General features: G+C 39.9%; 1 protein-coding gene across 4 annotated transcripts in view; it reads right to left on the bottom strand.

The window, feature by feature from the left end:
• INO80D (INO80 complex subunit D) overlaps positions 1–22,373 on the bottom strand; it is a 46,206-nt gene extending 23,833 nt beyond the window's left edge. Inside the window, exons 1-3 of one of the 4 annotated variants that reach the window (XM_061607900.1) lie at positions 21,977–22,373; positions 15,652–15,747; positions 15,302–15,548 (exon numbers count right to left, since the gene is read on the bottom strand). In XM_061607900.1, coding sequence (XP_061463884.1) covers positions 15,302–15,519 — 218 coding nt within the window. In that variant the 5' untranslated portion in view covers positions 15,520–15,548; positions 15,652–15,747; positions 21,977–22,373. Of the gene's footprint in view, positions 1–615; positions 700–15,301; positions 15,549–15,651; positions 15,748–21,911; positions 21,934–21,976 lie in introns of those variants that run through there. The other 3 variants (XM_061607902.1, XM_061607901.1, XM_061607903.1) reach the window with 3 other exon arrangements.
• Between the last annotated feature and the right edge of the window lie 1,198 nt (positions 22,374–23,571).

Genomic DNA, 23,571 nt, shown 5'->3' with positions numbered 1-23,571 from the left:
TGGTTTCATGTAGATGTTGATATAACTATAAACAAAACAAGTAAAATAGAACCTTAATATATGTCAAAGGTAAAAATAGAAAATTAAGGTGGATGTAGCAGTATAAATCCTGAAAGTATTTATTATAGAATAAAATAAAACAAAAATATATCAATATAACAGAATATTGCTGAAATCATGAAAAATGTTTTACAAAAGTATATAACAAGAACAATATATAAATATGAATATTGTCTTCTTGTGTGGAACAGAAATAATAAAATAATCAAATTCTTATGCTGTAAGGATATTTTCAAGAAGGTCCAGCCATTTCAAGATGGTCCAGCCAGACGCGTTTCGACACACAGTGTCTTTTTCAATGGCCTTAAAGATAGAATATACAGCACAATGTAATTTATGCCTTAATATAAGAAAATATTTGATAAAAAGAATATAATGTAAAATATACATACTATAAAACTGGTTCTCAATATGAATTGAATATAATACAGTATCCAATGAATTCTATAGGATATATAAATATACACATGAATGAGTAGAATTAATACAAGAAAAATATATCACAAAATTTTTATACATAAAAGAGAAAAGAGTTATTTTTTTAAAAAAACTTACATTGCAATCAATGCTTATAATGCATTACCCTTGTCCACAAGTTTTTTTAAGCTCTGCTTTTGATGCTCTTTTTATACAGATTGAGGCCAAAAGGCTGTGATGTTCTGGTTAATTACTGAGCACCAATACATCTGTGTGGATTTTCTTAAAGAGATATAACAATGAATAATACTGCATACTAAATTTTTAACGAAACCAAACAAGTGCTAAGTGCAATACATACATCAATTATATTTCTGCTTAGAAGCTATGTTATGGAAGTGCAATCGCCTTATATGAAAAAGAAAATAAATGAGATGAAATAAATTGAAATTATAGAATGGGTAGCCAGCTAATTTCTTCATTGAGACCATATGGGCTTATGGTTTTTAAAGTATAAATCCAAAATAACTCCCTTCTTAGCAGAAAATTGTTCAAATTTTTACCTATTCCTTTACCTTTTTCTATAATCCAAAACTTTAAATCGGATTCAGTATGACCCTGATTGCTAAAATGATTAACTAGAGGGGCATTACGTCTCAAATTTCTGATAAAACTTTTATGTTCACATATCCTGATCCTGATTTTCCTAGTAGTCATTCCTACATAAGAAAGGTTACAGGGACATGTGATACCAAAAATAACCCCTTGTGTATTGCAATTAAAAAATTCTCTAACCTGAAATTTCCTATTATTGAACATATTGAAGAAATGTTTAATCTTATTGTTATTATTACACACACTGCAATTACCACATGGAAAGTTTCCTGCTGGTGGATTAGATATAAGGAAGGAGGTGGTGGTCCTAGGTGTCACCTGAGTATTTGAATGTACCAAAAGATCCTGTAAATTTGGTGCACGTTTAAAGACAAATCTGGGTTTTTCCCTACACTTAGGTATGTTTATTGATTGGAAATACTTTAAAAACCATAAGCCCATACGGTCTCAATGAAGAAATTAGCTGGCTACCCATTCTATAATTTCAATTTATTTCATCTCATTTATTTTCTTTTTCATATAAGGCGATTGCACTTCCATAACATAGCTTCTAAGCAGAAATACAATTGATGTATGTATTGCACTTAGCACTTGTTTGGTTTCGTTAAAAATTTAGTATGCAGTATTATTCATTGTTATATCTCTTTAAGAAAATCCACACAGATGTATTGGTGCTCAGTAATTAACCAGAACATCACAGCCTTTTGGCCTCAATCTGTATAAAAAGAGCATCAAAAGCAGAGCTTAAAAAAACTTGTGGACAAGGATAATGCATTATAAGCATTGATTGCAATGTAAGTTTTTTAAAAAAATAACTTTTCTCTTTTATGTATAAAAATTTTGTGATATATTTTTCTTGTATTAATTCTACTCATTCATGTGTATATTTATATATCCTATAGAATTCATTGGATACTGTATTATATTCAATTCATATTGAGAACCAGTTTTATAGTATGTATATTTTACATTATATTCTTTTTATCAAATATTTTCTTATATTAAGGCATAAATTACATTGTGCTTTATACTCTATCTTTAAGGCCATTGAAAAAGACACTGTGTGTTGAAACGCGTCTGGCTGGACCATCTTGAAATGGCTGGACCTTCTTGAAAATATCCTTACAGCATAAGAATTTGATTATTTTATTATTTCTGTTCCACACAAGAAGACAATATTCATATTTATATATTGTTCTTGTTATATACTTTTGTAAAACATTTTTCATGATTTCAGCAATATTCTGTTATATTGATATATTTTTGTTTTATTTTATTCTATAATAAATACTTTCAGGATTTATACTGCTACATCCACCTTAATTTTCTATTTTTACCATATTCATGTAGATGTTGAACAGCATGGGGGACAGAACTGACCCCTGCGGAACCCCATACGAGAGAGTCCAGGGTGCTGAGCAATGTTCCCCAAGCACCACCTTCTGGAGGCGACCCGCCAAGTAGGAGCGGAACCACCGCAATGCAGTACCTCCCACTCCCAACTCAGCCAGTCTCCCCAGAAGGATGCCATGGTTAATGGTATCAAAAGCCGCTGAGAGATCAAGGAGAATCAATAGAGTCACATGTGATTTGAATTACATGAATTGGATTTTACATGAGCTGTGTTATAACCACAGATATGATGTACCTAGGGCCCCACTCATATGGTCAGTTACATTCCGGACCCCCGCCGAAAAGCGAAAACCACCAAAAAGCGGAACTCATTGAATAGAATGGTGTGCGACGCCCAAAAACTGCCGTAAAAGCAGAGCAAGCGCTGTATGAGTGGGGCTTTAGTCTAATTGAGACCGCTGCATTAGTGAAGCGCCGTAAAGCAAAGTGCCGTAAAGTGGGGCCCTAATGTACTTCCAATTTAATATGCACATCAGAACATTTGCAACATTTCAGTCAGCATTTAAAGGGAGTCAGTTTCTGGAAAAACTATGACATTTAAGCACAACAGAAATCTTACAAGGCAATTTTTTTTCTTATCCTAATAAAAAAAGCTGTGTTAGGTTCAACACATTTCTGTGAAAAGCTTACATCCCTAACACTCCAATCTTCTGCCTGAGAAGGTGGCAAAGGATAAAAATTATCAGCAGCTCAAGCGATGGGAAATAGTTTAACAAAGAGCAACAGTGTTTTTTTCTTTCAGCATTACTAAATCAAAGAGCAAAGAAGGAATACATTTTTGGTTTGATGCAAACAATTTTAAACCTGGAAATATTGGATGAAGAACAGGGAGACCTGGGTTTAAATCCTCATTCAGACATGAAACTTACTAGGTGACCTTGGGCCACTCTTTTTCAGTCTAACCTACCACACACAGCAGCTGTAAAGATAAAGAAGCAGAAGAAACACATCCTCCAGCCTTGGATAGAGGGTGGGATAAAAATGTTGTAATAATAATAATCATGGAACACTTAATAGTGGAACACATTAATATTAAGCAGGCACCTTAGCTTATTGTTTTCAGCATCTACTAAAAGTATTTTGTGTAGGCAAGCACATTCCCAGACATGCAATTTTAACATGTTATTGTATTATGTATATTTCTTTTAAAATTGCTGATTTTATTTGTTTTGATACATTTTATAACAATTTGTTAGCATTTAAGTTTATAATATTCTTAATGAATATTTTATTGTTTATGTAAACAGCTGAGAGGTTTTTGCCAATTAAGCAGTATATAAATCTTGTCAAATAATATATTGTTTCAATTTTCAGCAGAGGGTGGACAAAATTAAAGGCTAATGACTTAAGTGCTATCTGGCCCTCAAGAGCAGTGGGTCAGCATTCCACAGGGCAATGAATAGGTATAAGCATCATCATAAGCAGGTCAAGCTCTAATTGTCTGGGATGAGAAACAAAAGGACTACAGACAGAACAAGATCAGAGTAATATGGTTCAATCTACCGACTCTAATAAATACTGTGGCAGTTACATTTTGCATCAAAGTTTCCAATTTGCATGTGTAGTGGATAGGCATACGAACATTTTCAGCAGTGGTGTCCAGAATGTAGAACAGCCTCCCTAGGGAGATGTGCTTATTTGTATCATGGCTTGCCTTTTGTCGGGCAGCAAAGATCAATTTTATTTTAGGAGGCCTTTGCTGGAAATTGCTCTTAAAATTAGTTTAACTGCAGCCACTTTTTATTCTGAATTGCTTTGATTATTTTAGTGCTATTGATTGCCACATTTTGTAAGTCTGCAGCCCATTAGAGAAAAAAAGTCTCTTTGAAGATGGGGAACTGGATGCAGTACAATCTACTGCAACCTTCTCCAAGAAAACCAGCCAAGTTCTTAAAACCAGTAGCAGTCAGTAGGGCGCAGTATCACCGCCATCCCTGTGGCTAACTGGGAGTGGAAGGGAGAGGTAGCAATGAGGTCAGCAATGGAAAAACACCAGTGGAGCCAATTTGGCACTCCTGACAGTGAGTTCGCATTACACCGAACTTGCCACTGCCTCGCCTTTCTCCCTCCCAGTAAGCCACAACGATGGCAGTGATGGGAGGTTAGGTAAGCTCCACTCTGTTGACTGCTGCTGCTCAAAACTCTGTACCATTTGCTGTACATCTGTTTATTGTACATGATTAGGAAATTGATAATGTATTGTATAGAAAGGCAGAGTATAAATACTAGAAATAAAATAAACCAATACATTCTAGCCAATTTTTATTCCAGCCATTACAATAGAAAATGAAAACATTTACTAAAATGTCATTATCAGAATACTGGCAGACTTCGGGAAACATTAGGTAGTGGCCAAAAAGTGGAACTGCCTCACTTCTCAAATCTCAGTTGACTCCAGCCCGTATTTGTGTGAACTAATTTACTGCCTAGGAATAATCTAGAACGCTGCCCTTTCTCCCATTTCTCTATGGAACTCTTTTGCAAACAGGATCATATGCCTAACACAGCAAGAGCCAAGAATTTTTCCCCCAGATAAATTTTTATTCCTTCTGTTGATGCTGAAGGGAGTTTTTGTGTCCACAATAAAAATGGGTACAGCCTCCCTAGATATGATGCTCCCTGGGGATCTGCAGAATTTGGATTTCTTAATTGCAGAATGTTGGTTTCTGGTTTACAGTAATAATCCATTTCTCTAATATTGTTGTGCTTTTGACTGAGGAGTCTACACTGAGGAGACAGCCCTAGTTACAATCACAAATCTAAACAAAAGCTACTCAGAGGAAAGAAAAAACCCATATTCTTATACACCTCCACTTATATGTCCGCAGTTTGCCTCTTTAACTGATGAACTTGTATTTCTTCATGCTGCCCTCAGTTTTCCAATAGTGTGACATGATGCTTCACACTTAACTTGCATGTTAGAAAGTTGTACACGTCATGTTGTGAGCTACAAAAAAGTATTCATGTTGCCTATCTTATCAACCTCCTTAGTGAAATTGTGGCAAATTATGTTAAACAACAAACTAAAGAATAAGCCAAACAGAAAAATACAGTAGTAGTAGTACTTTAATTGTTTACAGCAATATGCCATCACAATAAAATATACACAAGAATATAAAAACAGGATACAAAATATAAAAAGAAACACTGAGAGACAAATAGGTATAAGGGTACAATATCATATAAAAAACTTCCCAATTAAGAACAAAGCGAACAACATTTTCAAGCACATAAAAGCTGGTCTCGCGCTATGGCCAGGAGTTTTACATAATTTGCTCTAATCTTCTCTGCCGCAACAGCAAAGTTAGCCACCTGTTGAGTTACATATATATCATTGCCCACTAACAGAGTGGCAATTTGCTCCATAATAGGTCTTTCAGTCATCAGAGATATTATAGGGGCTAGGAATCTAAGTCTGGGGTCCTCATATAGGGGACAGCAGAGAAGGTAATGGGAGATATTTTCTATCTCACCCAGTTGGCGTACGCAGACCCGAAGGTGATGTGGTACTTTTGCATACCGCCCCTCCAAATAGGCTGTAGGCATTGTCTGGAATCGTAAAGCAGTAAATGCCCTTCTCAAAGAGGGGGCTGTTAAATAAATGAAGTACGGCTCCATATTGAATAAGGTTTTATACCAAGAAAATCCCAGGGAAAAAGGGGATAAATTTGCCGAATAGGTTGTCTATCTCTGTGCATATAATAATATCCTATCTCTTAGAAGTTTCTTGGCCCGGGGGTAGTGATTGCTAGGTAACAGATCTACAGTTATCCCATAAGCTGCCATTATGGGTTTGACACATTTTAGCCAGGAGGTAGAGGAGGGGGATTTTATTTGTTCTAGGATACATTTTTTTGGGAGAGCAGAACTGTCCATAGATGCCAACCTCAGCCGATAGGAGGCCAGTGCCACATGGGTCAAAGATTCGACCGAATGAGTACCGGTCTCCATCCTTAATAGGGAGATCGGAGTACCTCGGGGGACCGCCAGAATGAATCTAAGAAACTGGTTCAGGGCCTTTTCAAGGGGAGCGTTATTAACATACCCCCAAACCTCGGCCCCATATATGAGTTGTGGAATTATTTTCTTGTAAAAAATTTCAACAGCTGGTGTGACCAGACTTCCACCCCTGGTATTAAAGAAGCGGCAAAGTTGGTGTGCGGAGTGCACAGCTTTCAGCCGGGCCGCCTCTCAATGAGAGTTCCAAGATAGATTGGAATTGAAATATAGGCCCAAGTAGCGGTAGGTACATTGTTGTTTAATAAATTCGCCATTCAATCTCCACACGTTTGGTTCTTTTCTTACCAAATACCACTACCTTGGTCTTATCATAATTAATTTTAAGATGTTCCTTAGCACAATATTCCCCCAGGCTGACCAGCAGCCTTCTCAGACCAATCTGGGTTGTGGCAATTAAAGCCAAGTCATTCGCATATAATAAAACCGACAATTTATCTGATAAAACGGCAGGCGGGAAGAACTGAGCCCCAACTAGCTCTTGAACTATATTATTAATATAAAATTTAAAAAGAAAAGGGGCCAGAAGGAATCCCTGACGGACTCCTCTTTTGGTAGGGATTTCCTCAGAAAGTAGGCCATTTGCCCCTAATCTCACCCTCAGTGAAGTATTTGAGTGTAAAATTTGAAGTAAAAAAAGCAAGCATCAATCTATATTTGTATTGGACAATTTTGCCCAGAGACGCTCTCTGTCTATCGTATCAAAAGCTGCCGAGAAGTCTACGAAGGCTACAAATAACTCCTTTCTTTTGTGTAGAGCATATTTCTGTATAAGATGGAGTAATATGAAGCATTGGTCCATCGTAGATTTATCTTTAGTGAACCCAGCTTGCTCCTGTGCAAAAGTAGAATTTGCATTAGCCCAGTCATCTAGTCTGTTTAAAAGATATTTGGTATAGATCTTAGATGTTATATCCAATAAACCGATTGGCCTGAAATTGTCGGGATCAGTTTTTGGTCCCCCCTTGTGGATAGGCACCACGGTGCTAGTACTCCAGCCTTTAGGTAATTCTCCCTGACTATTAATAAAGGTAAATAGTTTGGCCAATATCGGAGCCCACCACTCTATATTGTACTTGAATACTTCTGCCGGGAGCATGTCTTCGCCTGGCGCTTTGTTATCAGCTAAGGACTTAACCAAGGCGAAGACTTCATCAGGTGTAACCGGGGCCCACTCTGAGCATGCTGTTAAGGACTGAAAGATGTAGATATTATTTATCTGGTGATCTGAAACACCATAACAGTACAGCTTCATAAAATGTCGACTCCACTGATCAGAGTTGATCTGGTTCTCTATAGTGGCACAATAGCCCTTAAGCCCCCTTGATACCAATCTCCAAAATTTTGGCGTTTTTTTTTCTAAAGCAGCTAGCCCCAATTCCCTCCACTGTTTCTTTATATAATTAGATTTCTTAAGGATTAAAAGTTTTTTATAGTAGCGCCTCTGCTTCACAAAGGAGTCAAGATTTTCATAGGAATCATCCTGTCTTAGTCTCCTGATGGCCTGAGCCAGATTTCGTTTTGCCAATACACAATCATAATCAAACCAACCCAGCTTCTTCAAAGGTGAAGAGCGAGAGTGAGTCAACAGCGGCTTTAGTAGGTCTACAATGGCAGTGTACGCGGTGGTAGGATTCGGAGAAGCCAACAAAAATTCACGCATTTCCATTAAAGAAGGGAGATTTAAAGCTGTATTAATTATCAAACCTGTTTTATCATTCCACCAAATCCTTTTGCCACCTTGAGACATTAAATTTGAGGTTGGTGCAAAGGTATGTGAAGGGAGACGCAAATGAATGGAGAGCAACAGACAAATGGGCATATGGTCACTCTCTGGTCTTACTGGCACCCCAAACGATTTAATCTGAGAAGCAAGGGGGTATGAGAGAGCCATAAAATAAATAACGCTCCTGCCACGCGGTCCATAATACGTGAAGGCATCTGAATCTGGGAATATGGGGGAGCCATTACACAGAAAAAGTTGGTATTTATACATCAGGTTAAAGAGCAGCCTTCCCGACGGATTTATTACCTCATCCCTAGACCTTCTGTCAGGCATGGCCGACAGATCTTCCTTGAATAGCCCTAGTTTGTTTCCCATGGTGAGATTATTATTGCCAATTCTTGCATTAAAGTCTCCTGCCACCAAAATTGCAGGATCCTTAAATGACTGATATAAGAGGGTTAATACCTGGTCTAATTCTGTCCAGATTCTCACTCGCCCAGCCTTGGTACTCTCTGGCGGTATATAGACATTTATAACAATAATTTCTGCCTGTGGCGGCCAACAGACTCTGGTAACTAATATATTCGATGAGGGCAATAGAGTGATCTCAGCAATAGCTGTGTTTCCGTCTACGGATATTAAAGTAGCCAGACCTCCCCTCGCTCTCCCGGCTCGACAAGACTTCGTGGCCGGGAGAGCGCGGGTGACATAGCCAGGAAGTGAATTGAAAGAAGGACCAGCAACCCAGGTTTCTTGAAAACAAAGTATATGAAACAATTTACAAAATTCCTTAAAACCACTGTCTACTTGTTTAGAGGTCCAACCTGCTATATTCCAGGACACAATATTTATCGTGTCCTGGGTTGAGCCAAGGGGCAGGCAAGGTCAGGGCACTACTGGCAGCGGTTGTTCTGAGGGACACGACTCTTCCAAATGAATTTCGGCCTCAACGGTCCAAGCAGGTCTGCTAACATTTGAATAAACACAACTTCTGGGCTTTTGTGGGCTCCCGACCACTGGAGGTAGTCTACCTGGCGATCCTAATTCCGCCTCCTCCAGAAATCTGGCAATCGGTCTCCTAGCCAAAAGACTTTTTAGTAGCTTTTGGAGTTTGCAGATTACTTCCTGTTGGGCCTGCTCTGAGAACGTAGCAAAATTCGTTATTAAATCCTCCTCCCCCTCACAGGAGACGCTGAAAGAGGTTTCCGCAGTGTCATTAACATGGTCCGGGGGAAGTGAAGGGTGACTTAAGTCACTGTTAAATTCCAGAGGTGTAGATGTTATCTCATCAACCACGAAGAACTCTTGATCAGAGTGGTCCAGGTCAACACTGCTGTTTTTATCCGCAATTCCATCTATACTCTCAATCAGGGACTCTTCCATCAATATGGACATTGCGGAGTTTGGGTGCTCTGTTGAAGGGACGAGGTGCCAATCATTGGAGCGATTATCCTACCAATGGGTTCTGACACACTCATCCGGATGGAGGATAGTCTTGCGCTTAGGAATTATCAGCAAGGGGTGTGGGGCTATGATATTTTGGAAGTGTCTTTGAGTCGTTATCCCTTGCTTACATAAAATATGTTTTTTCTCCAATATCAACTTTGCTATCTTAGGGTTCTTGAACGTGATTAAAGCCGAGTTAAATTGGGTGGGATTATAAAGCCAGTTTACGTTCATAATGTCCTGTGCTTGTACTTGCTTCAAATTTAGATCTTGCAGAATTTTAATAATATAGACTGTTTTTAATAATATAGACTATTTTAATAATATAGACTTTTAAACTGTGGTTCATCCAAGTTAAAGCCAGGTAGATTTAACAATGCTATTTTATTTTGTGTATATTTTAGGGACCATTCCTTCGGTCTTAGATGAGGAGTTGTAGTTTCTAAGTGATGAACCCTAATATGTTGTCGTTCAACCCTGTAGCCGTCCAGAGAGTTCACTTCCGATTCTGGTCTTAGCAATGTAGGCGATGTCTCTGTTAGAGACACAGGTAGTTTTAACGCAGAACAACCACCATCTTGTAATTGAGGGCTATCAGCCTGAACCTTCTTATGGATTACAGTCCCCTCCAGAATTTCAAAGAGCTTATTAAAATTCATTTTCTTATTTTTTGGCAGTTTGTATCTTTTGACATTTTTGGACTTTTTTGCCATTGTCATGACTTTAGGATTTGGGCGTCTTTTCGCCTTGGGGGCTGTAGGTGTACGCTTTGGAATTAAATTAACAAGTTCCGTCGTCAGGGTTCCTAACAGTCCATTTGATTCCGAAATAAAGTTTTTAATGCCTGTCGTCTCTTTCAGAATTATTTCCACCATCAAGTTTAAGCGATGCAGGTTCATATAGAGTAGAGCATGGAAGCCGTTCTCTGTGTCCAAAGGTGTGTTGGTCATCTGCTCTTGAGTGGCCCCAATCAGCCCAACAGGACTCCCATTCTCAGAGGGCCCTCTGCATGTTGTCACTAACGACTCCTCAGGGTTAAAGTCTGACAGTTTTGTTAAATTGCCAGCCCTTTCATGCTCCTGGGGTGAGTTTGGACTCCTAAAAGTTGGTGAATCCTGTGCCCCCCACATATCTCTGTGGCCAATAGGCCAGTCCATTGTCTCACTTGGGAGTTAGTTGACTCTCCATATGATAGGCTAGACCTACATGATAGGCCAGATGGAGCACCCTCCTCTCTCAAAGTTGTTTCAGAGTCCATATTGTTAGAGTAAAGAGCCTCCTTTGAAGGAGGAAGGGCAATATCCTGGCAAGAAGACCCTTTCTCACTTCTCTTATCTTTGCTCGCGTAAAAAAACTGTGATTTTAGATTGTTTATAATAATTGTCCTCCCCAGGGATCTGTTCCATTGTAATCCCCTGTCTCTAAGCATTTTCCTTGTTTGAACCATAATCAGAAAATTAGCAGATCACCAGGGTTGCCTCGGTACTGCTTCAATAAAGCCAGGCCTTGGGTGGCTAATAGATAATATAAATTTAATCCATTTAAACTTCACCGGTTCAGAGCATTCTCCATAGAGGAGGTGTCAGGTATCCGCTGCTGGGCAAAAAGCTGCTGTCACAGAAAAATACAGGATTCCAGAAAAGCGCTGCTAGGAAGGCTAGTAAATTACAGCCAATAATGGGAGATGTCAACAAGGTACAGCTATTTCTTTTTAATCATCCTTGCTTATTTCTTAATTTTTTAAAAAAGGAACTGTCAAACAGGCAACAACTGTTCCTCACGTTTAAAGCTATGGATTGTATCCAGGTGTGTCCCTCCACTGATGGAAAGCTCTTTAATCCAGCAAAAGCTTCCCTGAATGGAAAAGGGGGAGTGGTTTTTGATTTCCCCTTCCAGCTTCAGCCCTCAGCACCCCGTACCTACTTTGGAACTGTGTTGGAGGTGCTATGGGGGACTGCAGAACAGAGAGGGAAATTGTGAAAATAATTCCTCCCCTTTTCCACTCAAGGGAGTCTCCATGAAATCAAAGAGCCCTTCAATCCCTGGAGGGATACAAAGGCTGTAGTTCTAGGCACATCTACTCCGGAGAAAATTTCCTCCATATCAACAGCCTGTGAGATGCTTCCTTCAAATGTTATATTACAAGAAGTGCTGTCCAGTGACTGCAGAAATGACTGTGTGTTCAGCTGGCAGTGTTTCTCCAATAATGTCTGAAGTCACTTTTACTAATATTGATTTATCATCAGAGCTCTTGGTACGTTGCCTCCCAAATTCTGTATCCAAAGCCAAATTCTGAAATCTGTAAAAATTATGGAAATTGAGCACATGGACAAATATTACCAAGTCTGCGTCATTTATTCTACTCCTATTACTCATGAGGAGGAGCAATGAGTTATGCAGGACACAGTAATTTTAGAGATTTTACGAGATACTGCCCAAGCACTTAACTCTAAACACAATTTACCTCTGCTGCACAACTAGTGGAGGTGGGGGGGGGTTTATTGGCTTTTGCACCTGGCCACTCTGCACCTCAGTGCGCTGATCCGGTTGCCTTACTAACAGGGACATATTCCTGTCTAACTTCTTTCGTGAGGACAATATGGCCAATTACCCTCAATAATGTGGCCATGTAACCAAATCTGATTGGCTATATGGCACAGCATGGCCTTATCTAATTCTAATTCACTATGTGATCCCCAATTGGCTGGTGGAGGATAATTTAAAAATAAGGTGATAAAATGATGCAGTGAGAGGGAACAGGCTAAAGGGGAGAGGCTGTTACTATCAAAGGTGAGCTTTTCACCTTCTTTGCCAGACCTGCTAAACATTATATGGAGACAGGCGGGTCTCCGTTTGCTCTTTTCAGACATTTTTGCAGAGACTGTTTTTTTGCTTTTGTGCATGGAGAAGAATGTGCTTGGATTTTAGTTTTAAATATGTCATTGAGGTATTGCTGATTTAAATTTGGTGTTATTTTATTGTATTGTTTTGACTGTTGTATCTGTATTAATCTTGGTGAGCCACCCTGGGGGCCTCTTTAGTTGAAAGGCAGCATAGAAATAAAACTGTGACAGTAAAAGGAGACCTCTAACTAGCTTCCTCTTGTTCAGCTTCTCCCTCTCCTCTTTCTACACTACTACTCTGGTACTTCAGAAAAGCTCTGTTGCAGAACAGGAGCTCCATATCATAAGTCAACTGGGGAAATGGAGGGGGAATGGTTTCATGAGATACTTAGCTCCAAACGAAATTAAGGTACAAACATAAAATACATAATTATAAAATGATATCAAAAATTTAATATGTATGTAAACAGTCAATATAAAATCCCTATAAGTATTCTCATATAATAATAAAATTGTCCATATATATCTTCTATAATTGATTGACAGAAGGAAATGAATAATTGAGTTAATGAACAGCCCACGTATCAGTTCATATCTCAGAACATAATACACAAAATGTATGCTCATCATGAAAGCCACTGAAGAAGACTAATTGTGGAAACGTGTTTGGCTATGTTATACATTTTGCAATTAATTGCATATGGGCATTGATTTATGTGTATTGGCCACTGTTTAAAAGTTGTCTTTTATCTTCACATTGATATTGTCTTGATTATATTATATATTTTGTATTTCATTGTGTATGGGCACTGTTTTTTTATTATTTTGCAGGCCATCTTTATTATTATATGAGAATACTTACAGGGATTTTATATTGACTGTTTACATACATATTAAATTTTTGATATCATTTTATAATTATGTATTTTATGTTTGTACCTTAATTTTGCTTGGAGCACTGTGTTTGCGTTAAGGTAGATTTTAACTTCACAGTTTTTTCATGAGATACTTATCCTTGCAGTAGTCAAAGGCATAGGAATATAGGAACATAGGAAGCTGCTTTATATAAAATCAGACCATTGCTCCACCTAGCTCAGTATTGTCTAGACCAGCAGTGGAGAACATCTGCTCTGTGGGCCTAGTTGGGAGGCCTGTAAGGCCATTTCTGACAAATCACACCCACCTGTCAATCATCTGATAGCAGGTGCACTTGCCACAGGAAATCTGGAGAAGGCCACATAGACTCTACACTGACTGGGAGGGTAGCACTCACATTCCATGATTTGCGGCAGTGGCGGCTCCCAACCCTGCCACAGATCAAGTAGAGGGAGCTCCCAGGCAACCCCCATACAGACAGTGCAGATTTCAGTAAGCCCCCCCACATCCCATCTACGTCTTCTGTTGCTGTGAATGTTGTGTGCGCTGAACACGCATGCCTGCCATCAACCAAGATGGCGGCGAGGGCTTCCCTAAGGGGCTGACGTCTCCGTCACCATCTTGGTTGATGATAGGTATGCGTGCACAGCGTGCATGGCATTCACAGTGATGGGAAAGGTAGGTGAGACGTGCCAGGGGGGCACTGATAGCCCGGGTCAGGCTGGTCCCCAAGGGTCCTGTCATGCCTGGCACCAGCCCTGCTGACTGGCAGTGGCTCCCCAGGGTTTCAGTAAAGGTTCTCTCCCAGCTCTACCTGCAGATGCTAGGGACTAAATCTCCATGCAAGGCAGTTTCTCCTTTATTTGTTGGCAATCGGGACAGATTTACTCAGCTCTACCCACTCTTGCAAAGGAGGCTGCTGCAACTGTTACAGCTCATGTCACTGCTTGCAGTGCTACAGTTCCCTGGAGAATAGAATCAAGGTGCCCATAACTAAATTACTGATAAATTCATTTTCTGCTGCTTCTCTGCAAGCAAGGGTTTCTTCATATTTATTTCACAATAACAAGAAGTATCTATTTTGTATATTAATCGGCTCAGAAGACTGCCAAAATTTAAATCCTTTCTAGAATTTATTATGCATTTTCCCTCTGGAAGAAAACCCCCCAGGAAATATCTAAATGTTCAGAAAGCTTACACCATCTGCACAGTTATTGTATCTTAGCATTTAAAAGCAAAGACAGAGACAAATAATGAAAAGTTTAGAAAAACAGAAGAAAAAAGGCAATTACACAATGATCAACCCTAATCACTCATTCCAAGCTTCTTAAACACAAAATTAAGAAATTAAAACCAACACAACACACAACAACAAAAATCATGTCTAGCTTTCATTGTTGGAAACATATGTTTGAAGATGTTCAGTGGGTAACATGAAGCCCAGGAGTCCAAGGAGAAAACTTTCTGTCTACACCTTATGGATACCATGATCTGATCCTTCATGACATCTAGCTGTCTTCCCTGCACATACACATTTTCCTACTCCTCCAACAACAACACTAGTTTTAAAAACAGAAAATCATATTAACTGTTCAATACAAGTTATTCATATTGTTGGATTTGAATCTGGCTGAATGTGACTAAATGGTAACTTTCTTCCTTTAAAAAAATTATTTTATTTATATCCTGTGTTTCTTCCAGGGGAGGCTGAAGGTGCTGTAATTGTGGAATCCAAGTGGTGTCCTTTTCAAAACATTGACCAGATGCTGACCTGCTTAGCTTCCATCACAGGCCTGTTTTATTTATTTATTATTATTTGATTTATATCCCACCCTTCCTCCCAGCAGGAGCCCAGGGCAGTTTTTAAAACTGAGTCCCCACTACTTACCTACGGTCCTCAGATTTGGGGATGGGGTTGGTGCAGCGTTGGCTATTGTACTTGGCCACATATTCACATTGCTTGAAGGGAGCGGTCTTGTCCTCCAGAACGTGTCTGATACAGAAGGCGTAGCCGTTAAGTCGCCTCTGCTTGCACAGTTTGGGGCTGTACGAGCACAACGGCTTATTGTCAACCTCAGAAAAGTGTATGTGTTTGCCTTCATACATCACGTGACTCTTTTCCTTGTGAACATCAGCTGAAACAAGACACCCCCCAAAAAAGTTAAACTAAGTTTCAAAGTCAATCAAGAAGAAGAAGAAAAAGTTTCAGTTATAATATACTTGAAGGGAACCAATTACCCAAATTTAAATCTTCTCTATCATGTCAATGTTAGCAGAGAGCCCCAGGGACACCACTATCCCAGAATGACGACGAGTCAAGATGAATCAGATTGTCTAAGACAAATATCACAGAAAAATGTTAATGAAAACTTATGAAAGAAAGAAAACTACACTGTTCACGGAGCACAACTGACTCAATTTGATCACCCCAGACCAACTATTACCTGGAACGTTAACTTAAAACTTTGCATGTTAAATCTACTTTGCCCAGGATTATCTCTAAGAATATTATCTCCATCCTCCAAAGATAGTTTGCCACGGTGAATTTCACCATCTAAGTATGGGAAAGCATTCACTGATGTCCTCTCTTCTATTTACATTGCAAGTTCTAGAAATGCTTGAGCTACAGCTCCTTTAGTACCAATCACAGGTCCAATGGTCTAAGCACGCATCATATACAAATGGATGTAACCAAACCCCAACATCCCTTTGGGAGAAAAGCTGCTTTTCAGAGGCAATATGGAAGCAGACCAACAGTGGGTAAGAGAGAGGTAGTATTTTCCCTACCCATCACTTCTCAGCTTTAAATCACCCCTTTAGCTGAATTTCCACCTTCAGGGATAAAAGCATACATTCATGTTTGAAATTACTTTCAAATTTTAGCTTTTTAAGGTATTGGTACAAAACCCAACCAACCTTCTATCGTACAACTGAGCAAAAGGACACAGAGTGAATTTTGGACTGATAGCAGAATGTGTATTCTTACGGACACTTAAGCCCATATTTTACACTTAAAAAATAATTTCATTTTCAAACAGCTGGTGATACTCCTTTTGGAAATCTGCTGCTTGGTGGTTCAGAAGAGATTTACACTTATGGTCAGAAATTGACAAACATCTTAACCTGGGGATCCCAAATATGTTTTGCCAACCCTTGCTTGCCCAACCAGACCTCCTGCCTTCCATCTCTGCATGGTCAGTGTCTGAACCCATCCAAATACATGGCGCTGCAATAATGCCCCATACAACCTGCTTCCACCTCATGTGCTCCTTCTGCCTTCCTTCACAGCCCATCTCCAGCATGCCAAACAAGGGAAAAGGGGCAGGCATCCCCTTATGTTTGAAGAGTAAACAAGATAGGACATTATTTGGGATAGTCTGGAAAACTACTTGCACTTTTGTCAAAAGGCGGCACCAAAATTGGCTTCTGACTCCTGGCAGATGCTCAGTTCTCAGGGCCCAAACTGGAGACTGGGTGAGGTAACCGTGTAGGCAGGGGTTGCCTGGAGCTATAGATGGGAAGGGAACTCTGGCCCAGTGTGCCAACCGACACACATTTCCTGGTGGCATAGCAGATGGGAGGCAGCAGGGAATGGATGTTGGCTGGGAGACAGTATTTAAGGGCTAGAAATCAGCCAGGCAAGGTAGGATTCCTTCAGAGGATGCAGGGAATAAGGAATATTAACTAGGGGGCTTCTTAACTCCTTTTCCTCTCTGTGTTGGGTGCCCTGGGCTAGAAATCCTGTGCTCCTTGCTGAGTTCTGTGGAGTGGCCTTAAGTGAGCAGGACCGGGTAACTATGAGAGGGAGCAATTAGGCTCACTGGCAGCAGCTGCAGCTTTTTGCTCTGAAGGGGAGGGGAAGGGAGTGCAGGTGTGTTTCAAAGCTTCCCAAAGGATGGAAGACAAAGCCCCCAGAGCCTTGGTGTGGCTTTGCTACGAGCCTACCAAACTGTGGAGCAGACAACAGACCAGTGCAGAAGAGTATGCTTTTGTGCCATAGCCAGCTCAGGGGGCCCTCTGCTCCCATGCAGGGGTGCCACAAATTTGTGGTGACATCCTCAAAATACAATAACTTTCTGTTATAAATATTCAAGAAATCCAATACATAATTTGGGTATAAGATTCAGGAAGCTTTAGTTCAGTCACATTTTCATGGTCCAACCATGCAAGGTTATCTTTCTGATCTGGCAGCTCACAGCCCTTTCTAATGATTTTTTTGTTTCACTATCATACAGTGCACCAAGCAAGTTCGTGTGCCATGGTTTTCCTCACAGAAATGAATGGCATGCAAGAAAAACTTTTAAAATGTACCTGAGGAAAACACGGGTGTGGGAGCTAAACTTGTTCCCTGTCCTTGTGACCCCAGCCATTGCACAGACACATTCTGCCTGGGTTAAATTGCTCGGTCACACAAGGGTGTCTCCAAGGGTGGTTTTTACACGCACAGATGCTGAGCATTGTTCCTTTCTTTGAAGGCCAGAAGGAACATTTTTAGTCCTTGATTTGAGGCTTGTCTTAATTTTTTTGGTCATCTTTTTTGACAAATTAGGACAAACTAGATTACTCTAGTTTGTGCGTTCTGAGAGCCATGGTTCCATGGCAAATTCTTTTTTGTTTGGTTTGTTATTAACAATTTATTAAGACTTTCAATCATATACACAGAAAGTGCAAGCAAACTTGGTTCTGGCTGAATCTCTTCTCCCATCTCTCTCCCCTTACCTTCTTCCTACCCTGATCCTCTATGTGTTTAGTGTACGAGGTTGACGGAATCCCTTCTGGTATGTATTAAATGTAACAAATAAGATACAGCTTTTCAAAAAATGGGGGAAGGTACATAGATAAACTGCTTCTCTCCTCAATTGTTGTTCAGCTAAAAATAATTGCTGCACACACTTCTGTAAACCAGTCTTCATTCTCCCTTCTCTCATCCATTCCACACCACTCACTCATGGACTGCCACATTCCTGGAGAGGCAAACAAACCACAGAGCTGACTTCTAACCAGATGGTTAGCAGCACTGGACAATCCCATATCATATGGTGCAATTCTCCCCTACATTATAGCACCATTATTTAGAAACATTGCAAACAAAAATTCTGTAGCGTGTGTATGTCTATATACGCATATATGTAATAAAAATATTATATTAAAATGGTTAATCTTTAAAATCATGAAAATAGCTGCTAAGATTACCTTATAAAAGAGCATTATATGTACTATTTAGGCCTGTATAAGAGCAAGTAACATTGAAAACACCAAGATTCACTTTGGACTGTCAGGATAAACTCTAGAAAATAGCTAAGATGAACAAGTGGTCTATGTCTTGGTCACACTATAATACTGGGGACAGGTTTTTATACTCTTGTGGGTGTTTTTCCAGCTTTGAGAGGCACAAGGATTTTTTTAATCCTGAGTATATATCTATGCTGACTGAACTGCAAAATGTTTATTGATACATCTTGACTGACATCTACATTTTTTTGACTGACTACTTTTCCCAAGTTGGAGCAGAAGGCCACTCCAAAATAGACTGTGATGTTCCATAATTCAGCTAATTTTTATAACGTGGTGAACATCCAATGTTAAACCTAGGATACGTCATAAGAGTGAAAACCAAGAATAAATCTGGAAGTGTCTCCATATTAAATGATGCTCACTGCATATCTCTAATTAAAAAAACCCAGCTTTTGCATTTTCATCCTAAGATACTTACTTAAAAGTAAAATTTACTGATTTTAATGAAGCCATCTTCCAAATAAGTATGCTTAGGATTTCAGTCTCGGGAAAATATTCTGTAATGCATTGCATACTAAATTATATATATATATATATATAAGACAGTTTTGAAAGCAACAAACAGAACTTCACTCAAGCTTGCTCTGGATCCCTATAAGGATTCCGTTAATCACCTAAAATATATATAAAAACGTAACTGTGATTAACCAAACAGAGGTTTTTATTATACTAACAAAACGTTTCAGCTTCCGCCTTCATCAGCTGCTAACATACAAAAATGTATGTTAGCAGCTGATGAAGGCAGAAGCTGAAACGTTTTGTTAATATAATAAAACCTCTGTTTGGTTAATCACAATTACGTGTTTATATATATATATATATATATATATATAATTTATTATTTATTATTTGCTTTATATCCTGCCCTTCCTCCTGGCAGGAGCCCAGGGCAGCAATATATTCTGGTATAAAGATGGCCAAATTCTAACTGAAATGTAATTTAAAAGTAATTTTATCAGAGCTAAATACACCTACTAAAATACTTAAGTCTAACTATCATAAACCCAAACACAGTGTGATTTATTTCCCTGTTGTGTAAAATGTTTTCTTTGTTAAAGTGTAGACTAGGCCTCAGCCTTGACTCATGTACTTTAGGGCAGTCAAAATGGCTTTAATGAAACTTCACCATCATACATAGGTTTAGGCAATTTTGGCCTATAACTCTACAGAGTGACAAAGTATGACAGCACTCCAAATGTTGAGATGCCCATACAAAATACAGTTCTGCATTGCAGAACACACACTTGCCAGGACTAAAACAAAAATGCCTCACCACTCATCGTAAGAGTCATGTGAATTTGCCTATATAGGTCTTCCATTCGAAACTCATATAAACTCACCTGAAACATATTTTTTTAACCCTACCACCACCATGCTGTGAGCTTCTACTCTGCATACAAAGCAAGGATGGAGATCCAAAAAGGCAGCCAAATCCTTGCACACAGGCAGTGAATTTTTAAAACACTTTATTTTTCTCTGAATGGCAGGTCACAATGAATTATCACAAATGGTATTTTTGGGTTCTCTTGTATTTCAGAAATTGTTTTGATATGTGGCTTGAAGAGCCGCAGCTTGAGAAAGCCAAAGCCCCCTTGGACATACAGAACTAGATCCATAGCTCTTGGGATCCTAGCCAAAAGCTCACCTGAGTAAAGAAATACACTGTGGACATCCAAACTCAAGTAACTTTTTGTCATACTGGCTCAGCACTCTGGCCCATGCAGACCTCTACTTTGATACAATCTTGCCTCAAGGACTTAATTATACCTACACAAAATTCCCCTAATCTACCCAAAAAGAACTACATCTTTGAAAGTAATTTCTTCAGCAACAACTTTCCCTTGAGAATTTTATGCTTAAACACTGAACATATAGCCAATACAACAATCATTTATAAAACACTATAATACGTCCTTATATAATATATTTACGGCCCAACACACCCTGACATTGCATGATTTCTATTTTATGAGATCACGACTTGGGTAGTAAATTATATCCAGGCTATGCATGGTTGGAATCAAGGAGACCAGACTTTACAATTCATCTCATTCACAAAACTAGGGTTTAATGCACAAACCCAGCATGCATTCGCATGGCTGGACTCTCTCTGACAGCACCTACAAATCGCCTTAGTGGGAAGATCGAGTAGTCCTGCAAAAGGAACGACAGAAGGAAGAAGTTGGAAGGGAGGCAACATCGTGCACCCCCATCTACTCCCCCAAAATAAATCTTAAACTAACCAAGGTTATGACAAGCGTTTCAAGGCTCTTTCTAGTGGGACCTTGTAACACCTATGTAGCAAGACGCCCTTCCTCCCCTTTACCTAGAGCCTTTAACCCTTTGCTCACCCCACGAGTGCAAGGGGCATCTCAGAAAGTTTTCACTACCGTAACAACTTAAAATTAGAATTAATGTTAAGACTTCCGAGGAAGAGAAGGAGGAACGGTGGGCTACAGGAGGGTTACAAAGGAGAAGATCCCCCCCATACAATTTAGGAGGGAGTGTAAAATATTCTTACACTCATTTCAGGCCAAATCCTATTACAATAAACAAGGGTAAGAGAAACAGAAGAAATCAAGAATGAGGGGAAACGGCGATGTCTAAAATTAAACTTTAAAGGCCGGCGGCGGGGACTACTGCTGAACGCGCTCCCCAAGCCATGCCGGGACCCCGTTACTCAATCGCGGTTTAAACTGGTAGCGGCGAAGCGTGTCCGAAATTGTGATTAAAATTATAATTCAACGTAACAATAGTCTGTTTAATAGTCGGTTTCATTCTCCCCCCCTCCCCCCTCCTTCCCACGTCCGCGCCTCGGCTCAGGGCCTCTGTCGGCGCTCCCGAGCTTAGTCGCCATCTCCACCATCCCCCGAACCCCAAAGGAACGTGGAGGCGGGAGGATTCCGCCTGCTCCCACTATAGTGTTTGGGGCCGGCTGGAGCTAGACCGGGACCTCGCGGGGGCGGGGAGCTCGTAGGCCCGTGCTGGGTTGAGGCCTGTTTTTCCCCACCCCCTCTCCAGCAAATACAGTCCAGGGCCTCTTTCTCTTTCCCCCATTTTAACAGGACGCGGCAGTTTCGGCCCCTCTCTCCCTCTCTGCAGTAGCCTGTGGCCTCCATAATTCCACCAGCCCCCCTCAAGTTCCCGAGGCCTGGAGCACCCCTTGGAATCCCCGGCCTCGCGTAGCTCGCATGGCTGCCCACCTTGTGTAGGCAGTGCCGCCTGCTGCTCTAAGAGAGCCCGGGGATGCAGGCCGGGCCTGGCTTACCTTTCCAGCTGCTTTTTTTTCTCTCCTCTCCCCCCTTTCCCTCTGTTGGGCTGACAGACCAGAGTTTCCTCCCCAGCAGAGGGACCGGGGAATGGGCTCGGAGCTGCTTCAGTGCTGAGGAGCTGTTGCTGCCCCCCTGGCTCTGAGGAGAAAGATTCCTGCTTTTAGAAGAAAAGAAAGCTTTGACCGGGAGCTCTTTATTATTTTAAAACTACAAAGTGCTCAGAGGGTAGGTGATTATTAAGGGGAATCCCTGAATATATTCTCCAGCAAAGAAGGCAGGACTGCTGGGGCCGCTCAAGAAAAGAGCTTAGCAGCCTCCTACAGCACCACTACAGGCACTGAGAGGACATAACACCAGAGAGCGGCTCCTCTGCCCTCCAAAACAACAACTTTCCTACCATCTTGGAGGTAGTATTGAGAGAGAAGAAGGAGGAGGAGGAGGAGGAGAAAGAGGGGGAAAGTACAGTATGTTTTTATGAAATGTAATTTTTAGAAAGGCACCTTTTGTAGAAATGTGAGGCTGAATATGCAGTTTTTAAATAAGAAAATTTTGTGCAATTATTTTCCTTTGAAACTCACATACACCTGAAAAGGTGAAAGGGCGAGTGTTTAAGTTAAGTTTTTTCTTTGTTTTATTTTTAAGTAAAAACAGACAGTGTTTGACTTCCATCCCTCCCCCGCCTCTGAAGTTTAACGTAAATTTAATTAACTTGTGTGATCGTTCTGAAAATGTAAGTAAACTCACCTGGAATGGTTAGTTTGTATAAGCAAGCTGAAACTTATCTGTGATATTTTGGCAGTACTGACTCTTGCTCAAGGTAAGGTAAATGAATTCGACTTCAGATTGGAAAAAGTGGCCAGAGAAGATTAAATATATCAAACTTTTAAAAAAGCTTCGTTGTTTATAACAGTACAACCTGGGGAGGGGAATAAAATTGATGTCAATAACTTTAGAAAATAGTACTGGTGTTTTACTGTATTTGTTTTCAACTGCCTACACCACTCTACACATTTTTCAAAATTTAGGTGTGTTTTATGTGTAAAGTTTGAGTGACTAGGTCTGGTGTCTTTCTGATAGTTGAGACACTTACTGGAGGCTATCTTTTCAGAAACAAAACTAAATATTGTGTGTGCATGATATACCATTACAAAAGCCTAAAAATATTTTTCTATTGTCCAGTTCAGTATAATTTTATATAGGATGAACCACTGCAAAAACACATCAGAGATTTGTAGTATGCAATTACATATTGCGCCACATTTTAAAAATGTTAATAGTTTACCTCAAATCATATTGTGGTTCTGGCAATAGCAACAGTGCAGTGGTTTTTAATTGGTATTGGCTCCTGTCACTTGTGTAGATATAAGCTTGTCTATTACACATTCTGTGTTGTCTGTAACTCAGCATTGGGTTTTTATTTCAGAATGTTGTAGATGAATTATTTCTATTTTTAAAAAAAGTTTTTATTCTTGATTCAAGATATTTTTTAAAATATGTCTACTCTATTATATAGGGCACTCAAGTCCTAAGATATTTAGAATTACTTCTCATCCATTTTCATGAAGCCCTCTTTGTGTGTCAGTGCGCAAAG

The sequence above is a fragment of the Rhineura floridana genome, chromosome 2 (genome assembly GCF_030035675.1).
Source record: "Rhineura floridana isolate rRhiFlo1 chromosome 2, rRhiFlo1.hap2, whole genome shotgun sequence".
NCBI lineage: Eukaryota > Metazoa > Chordata > Lepidosauria > Squamata > Rhineuridae > Rhineura > Rhineura floridana.
This window is presented reverse-complemented; position numbering and strand designations above follow the sequence as displayed.